The sequence below is a fragment of the Anser cygnoides genome, chromosome 5 (assembly GCF_040182565.1).
Source record: "Anser cygnoides isolate HZ-2024a breed goose chromosome 5, Taihu_goose_T2T_genome, whole genome shotgun sequence".
NCBI lineage: Eukaryota > Metazoa > Chordata > Aves > Anseriformes > Anatidae > Anser > Anser cygnoides.
The window spans coordinates 42,514,367-42,520,366 of NC_089877.1; the positions used below are offsets into that span (position 1 = coordinate 42,514,367).

A 6,000-nucleotide genomic window follows, 5' to 3' on the forward strand; every position below is an offset into this window, starting at 1 on the left:
TCCTCCCCAAGCTATTATGGCACATGGGCTGAATGTTCAGCAGGGACTTCCTCAAGCTCTAATTAGTTGTACGTGCGTAATGAAAGCTTTTGTGATAAGTAATAACATACACGAGTACTAAGGGCTCTCGAGATGTGAATGTGGTCACATCTCCCTCTTTCAGCTGCTACAGGACACTCAGGAGCCCAGAGGCAAAGCAATAGCAACGTTTAGCTCTCGGTGGTCGCTGCTATTGTTAGCTGTTTGGGCTGGGCACGTTGCTGTGGATGGATTACGAATGCAATTAGAAATGTAGGACAGCCTTGAGGACCTGTTCCCAGAGCAGACAGTTACTGGTGGCTCTGGGTGGGGATTTTTTTGCGTATACCATGGGCATTTGGATAGGTGGAAAGAACGGACTCTTCTTTTTAAAAAGTTGAAACTGAGTCAGCAGGAGGTGAGTGCGCTACCCCCATTGTTTCAGTGGATAATTGTGGAGCTTGCACAGCCCCCCCAAGCGCAGGGGTCACTACGATCATCACGGTGGGCAACCTCTCTTCCTTTTCTCCCTAGCCTTGTAAGTACGCACACTTTGCTAATAGAAATCTCCATGTGGCAGGCACCTATTTGTCTTCATTTAAAAACTGCCTGCTATGTTTTGGGCACACTGGACTGTATGAAGATACATACCGTATCATCAACGGAGCAGCCGCCGAAACCCACATTTCTTCACAGAGTCAGTCTAGCCTGTTGGTTTTGTTTTTTTTTTCCCTTTTCTGCCTGGGTAAAACTCAACACATGGGTACAAGATACTCATCGCAGCCAAAGGGCAACTGATGCAGGACACTTCTTTACTATGCAGGTGATGGAGCACTGGCACAGGTAGCCCAGAGAGGCTGTGGTGTCTCCTCTTCTTGAACATCTTCAGAAGCCACCTGGACATGGTCCTGGGCGGCCCTGCTTGAGCAGGGGTTGGACCAGATGGCCTCCAGGAGTCCCTGCCAACCTCAGCCACTCTGTGGTTTGCAGCAGTACCTCTGCAGCTTCACTGGCACCCACGAACTCACGTATTAGCAGGGAAGCAACTCGTCTGGGCAAGAACCTGCTTCCTCCAGGGAGTACGTGCCAAAGCAATCTGTTCCAATAGCATGTCTCCACTAAATCTCTATCTTACATCCCCTAATGGTTTAGCTACAGCCAAAAAAATGCATTAGTGCCTTCCCTGAGCCAGGCCGTCATTTCATGTTCCAGCAGTGCCCGTTTTGCCTACCTGATGCACTACTGCAGCTCTGCAGTGCTCGCTGCCTGCAGGAATGTCACGGCCAGGTCATTCGTGGAGTCACCAGCAGCACTTCTCAGGTGATGGACATTTGAATCCGGCACCTGTCAGCTTTGGGATGAGTTTCTCTGCTTCCAGCCCATGGTTTCTCATCCTCCCGCTGGCTGCTGAGTTTGCAGCAGATTGACCTGAGGCTCTGGGGTGAGGTTGTGGGTTTACATGAGCACAGTTGTTAGCCAGGGTGGCTCGGCCCCACAGGAATGCTGGCAGCAGGAGTAAGCCCTTCTGTCGTGGTGTTATTTTTTTCCCCAACAAAATGTATGAAATTCCCAAGGTAAAATATTAGATGAAAAGTTATCAGATAGGTCTCTGGGGATGTAAAGTCTCAACTATGCATTTATTTAAAAGTGGATTGAGTATATTTAGAGTTGAGGTGGTAAAACATACAAACCTCAAGCAATTAACATACAAACACAGTCAGGAAATGTGGCTAGTCCCACTTCTGATGGCGAAAGGCCACAGTAAAACTGCCCCTGTTTAGGAGAACCCATCCCGCCCTGCTGTGGCTTCCTTACAGCCACAGGCACCCTGCCTGCAGGTCTCCCTGTGCACTCCTCTGATGCTGCCACCCGGATTTTCCTCGCACCCTGCAGCACGTCCAGCACTGTCCTGACCCCTTCTCAGTCCTGTTCTCCCCAAGCCTTTTGCTCAGGGATGTTGTTGCTCATATACAGTTGCACGGTTGCTCCCCTCTCAGAGCCTTCCTCCTGCTCCTCTTCACAGCCTTTCCACCAGGTGTGTTGCCTTCCCCCACCGCTTCCTCTGCTAGGACGGGAGAGCAAAACACCTCGCCTGGTGGAAAAGCAGCCACTTGGTCCCAGCCACAGCGAACAGCGATGTCCTTTGGCTTACACTTCTGCAGGAACAGGACTGCAACCTGCCAGCCCATCAGGAAGAGCTTACGTGGTAGTGGTGGGTGATCGCTCCTGGGCAGTTCCACCAGAAGTCACGCTGCCCAGCTTCAGCTCCTCCGCAGGGGTGGCAGGGGAGGGGGCTGTTTGTGCCAGCTATGACACACAGTTTTACATCCCCAAGGCACGGCCAGCCATTCTCATGGGCTGCTTGAAACGCTGGAATTCACCAGATGTTTTCTTTGGACGCTGTTGTGTTGTATCTGGACCGGGCCCGAGGAGTGCTGCCGGGGCGGGCACAGCGTGCTGGGCTGCCGTGCCAAGAAAACTTTGCCCACTGTTGGGACCTCAGCCTGCTTTATAAACAAAAACAGGCTGTCGGCCCTGATTTGCAGCCCTCTGGAAATGAGGAGGAAGGTGGCTTGTCCCAGGTCCCAGGGGAAGCTGGAGCTGGGCCTGGAGACCAGCCATTTCCCAGGCTCCAAGCTATTGGCTTCCTCTCCCTCTGTCCCCTCCGTGGCTCTCTGGCACCAGGCTTGAGCAGCCAAATAAAACACACAGCATAAAATCCTGGTGCCTGGGGTGAGCAGCAGACCTCGCCCTAGGAGACTGTCTTTTAGGACGGAGAGAAAATGGAATAATGGATGCCAGAAGCTGTGCCCGGGAGATGTCCAGCACAGCCAGCCTCTCCCCCACCCCACCAGCGGTTACCCAAAAACTTCTCAGTCCCCTTGCATGGTGGATCAACTGCGGAGCAGCTCCTGGGAGCACCCCACGGCTTTAAACACGTCAGGGATGTGGCTGTCCAGTTTGGAGATGATTTTGTAAATGGGTTTCTTCCAGGAGGGGTCAGCGTCCTTGCCCGCCCTGACGGCGCTGAAGAACTCCTGCAGCGTCAGGCTGGCCACCTCCAGGAAGCGCCCGGGCACCTGTGGAGAGACGGGCAGGGGGGTACCGGGGCGGGTGGGCTCCTACGGCCCCGTGTCCCAGCCCGCACCCCTCACCTGGAAGTCGTTCCCCTTGTTGTAGTGCGTGTTGAGGGCGCGGAAGAGCTCCGAGTCCCACGAGACCCGCAGGGCTCCGGCGTCCGTGACGCCCTCCAGCAGGGCCTGCCGGGCGAACTTCTCCACCTGGATGTAGTAAAACTCGCGGAAGTTGCTGAACCATTTGATGAGCTGGGAGGTGATGCAGCGGCTGAACTGCCGGGGGCAGAGTGGGAAAACCGGCGTCTCAGCAAAACCAGCACCAAAATCCCACCCGCCACGGGTCCCTCCCGGCACCCCGCGTCCCGCAGCAGATCTACCTGCACATCGAGGAAGTAGGACCTCAGCAGAGCGGAGCTGGGGTAGCGGGTGAAGAAGAACATCAGCTTGGCCTTCTTCAGGTGGCCAGGGGTCAGCGCCTCCTGGATGTGTCTTGGGGTCAAGGAAAGCCAACATGCAGCAGCCCCGGGCTCGCCTGCCAAAACCCATCCCCACGCCTGGCATCACGGGATGGCTGAGGCTGGCAGGGACCTCTGGAGGTCACCAGGTCCGACCCCCCGCTCCAGCAGGGCCACCCAGAGCAGGGCGCCCAGGCCCACCTCCAGGCGGCTCTTGAAGGTCTCCAAGGAGGAGACCCCACAGCCTCTGGGCAGCCTGTGCCAGGGCTCCTCGCCCGCACCGTAACAAAGTGCTGCTGGCATTTAGCACAGAACAGGGCAGTCCAGTTGGAAAGGACCTCCAGAATCATCTCCTCCAGCTGCCTGACCGCTTCAGGGCTGACCAGAAGTTAAAGCAGATTACTGAGGGCATTCCCTTGAATACTGACAGGAGTGGGGCGTCAACCACCTCACTAGGCAGCCTGTCCCAGTGTTTGCCCTCCAGCAGCCCCCAGCCAGCCCACCCCAGCGTGCAGGGACGAGGGAGGCCATGGGCAGGCCCCAAAGGATACGTGGGTGGGGGCGAAGGGCATCCCGTCCCCCTCCGCCTCGCTGGGGCCCAGGGGCAGGGGGCACCGCTGCTGCCTCACCGCCGATGGCCGCAGCCTGGTGGCACCCCAGTGAGGGTCCGGGGCCTCGGGGAGATGCCTCTGTGGGGCAGGGGGGCTCCCCCAGTGGCCGTAGCCCAGCAGCTGGCCCAGCAGCCGGCTCTCCTGTGCTGACGGGATGGCTGAGCCCAGCGTGTAACCCACACTGGGTGCCTGGTGGGGGTTTCTGGCTGCCTTGGGGCTGAAGGAGCTGGCGTGAGGGCCCAGGCTCTTCCCTGAGGGTAGTGGTGGTGCCTCAGGTGGGGGTGAGCCCAGCGTGCCCATGGGGGATGACTTAGTCAGGGGTTTTCTGCATTTCCCAGCAGGAAAATGCTCTCCCCTGGCACCCGCCCCTGGCCCCGGGTGCTGCTGCAGGAGGTGGCCGGCTGCCTTCGGCCACACGCTGGTGAGGACAGAGTCCACCACGCGGGACGTCACCCCGGCCAGCTCGCGCTTCAGCGCCTGTGAGAGGACCCTGGCTGCCGAGGGCAGGCCGCCTGCATCGCCTCTCCCCTCACCCTCCTGCGTCCCGTCAGGCCCATCCTCCTCTGGGGTGCTCCCCCAGGGAGCAGCTTTGTGCGGATGGCGGGCAGCAGCAGCACCGTCCCTGTCCGGTCTGTCCCCAGCCTTCCCAGCCAGCGGCTGTGCCTTCTCAGCACCTCCCTGGGTCTGGGCAGCGTCCCCTGGGTCACACACCTGGGAGAACCTCTCCTGAAGCCACCTCAGCTGCTGCTCCAGAAAGCAGAGCTGCTCCTTCAGCTGCTGGCACCCCGCAGCATGGGGGCTGCCCCCTCTGGGTGCCCCTTGCCCAGCCACCCCCGCACCCCGCTGCTGCTGGGGCACCCTCGGCTTCCTCTTGCCCTCCCAGGACACCTCGCCGCCCTTCTCCCTGTCCTGCCCCACACCTCCCTCCATGCCGGTATCGGGGGCTTGTGGGGTTGTAGGGAGGCTCATGCCTTGGATGATGCTCTCCACCCTGGCCCGCTTGGCTCGGAGGTGCTCGTCTGCGAGCGGCTCCCTGTCACCAGCACAGGGCACAGGAGCCAGGGCACGGGTCCTGGTGAGAGCCAGGGCTTGTGCTCCTTCTCCAGGAGGTGCACCGAGCTCGTAGCCCTGGGGCAGCCCCACTGGCTGCGAGGAAGGGAAAAGGGTGCACGGGTCCAGGCTCCTGCTAACCACCGTGTGGCTGAGGAGCTGTGACACAAGGGACACGCCAGGGGAAGACAACAGAGAGTCCCTCTGGAAACAGGGCTCTGTTTTCAGCCCCTGGCCGTGCCCTGAGGCAGCAGGGTCTCTGCCCTGCTCAGGGGCCCTCCTGCCATCCGTTGGGTCATCTTTCCGCCTGGACACCGGAGGGCTGCCCTGCAGCTGGTAAGGGATCATTTCCAGTGACGGGCTGGCAGGCGTCCCAGGCGTTCGAGGTTTCGGCCAGCTAGAGGCGCAGAGCTGAAGAAAGAGCAAGAAACATCACTCGGCAGGACTGGACACAGCCGCCCTCCATGCACGTGGACAGAGATTTTCCTCCCAGATTCCCAGTGCATCCCAAATCCCCTGCAAAACCCAGGGGAATGAGACATGCAAAAATCTCCAGGTGCTGTAAAACACATGAGCAGGCTGCTGGCTGCTGACAGCAAGCATTTACGGTGCCTGAAGCCCACTTCAAACATTTTGGCCCTGGATGTGCCCGACAGCAAGGATTTCCTGCACCACAGCCATGTCCCTGGGAGGGGTTGGGGATCTGTCTCACCGTGCCTAGACTTCAGCTTCTCCATCAACACTGCAATGGCTTTAAATACAAAACATCTCCCTTGTCCCCAAGGAAAC

The 6,000-nt window shown here is 58.7% G+C and overlaps 1 protein-coding gene across 1 annotated transcript; it reads right to left on the reverse strand.

Moving 5' to 3' along the window:
- Positions 1-2,912: 2,912 nt before the first annotated feature.
- Positions 2,913-5,636, reverse strand: PROX2 (prospero homeobox 2). The gene is given in 4 exon segments (XM_066998112.1): positions 2,913-3,098; positions 3,174-3,443; positions 3,446-3,574; positions 4,102-5,636. Coding segments are annotated over 4 exon segments (2,043 nt in total). The 5' UTR covers positions 5,560-5,636.
- Between the last annotated feature and the right edge of the window lie 364 nt (positions 5,637-6,000).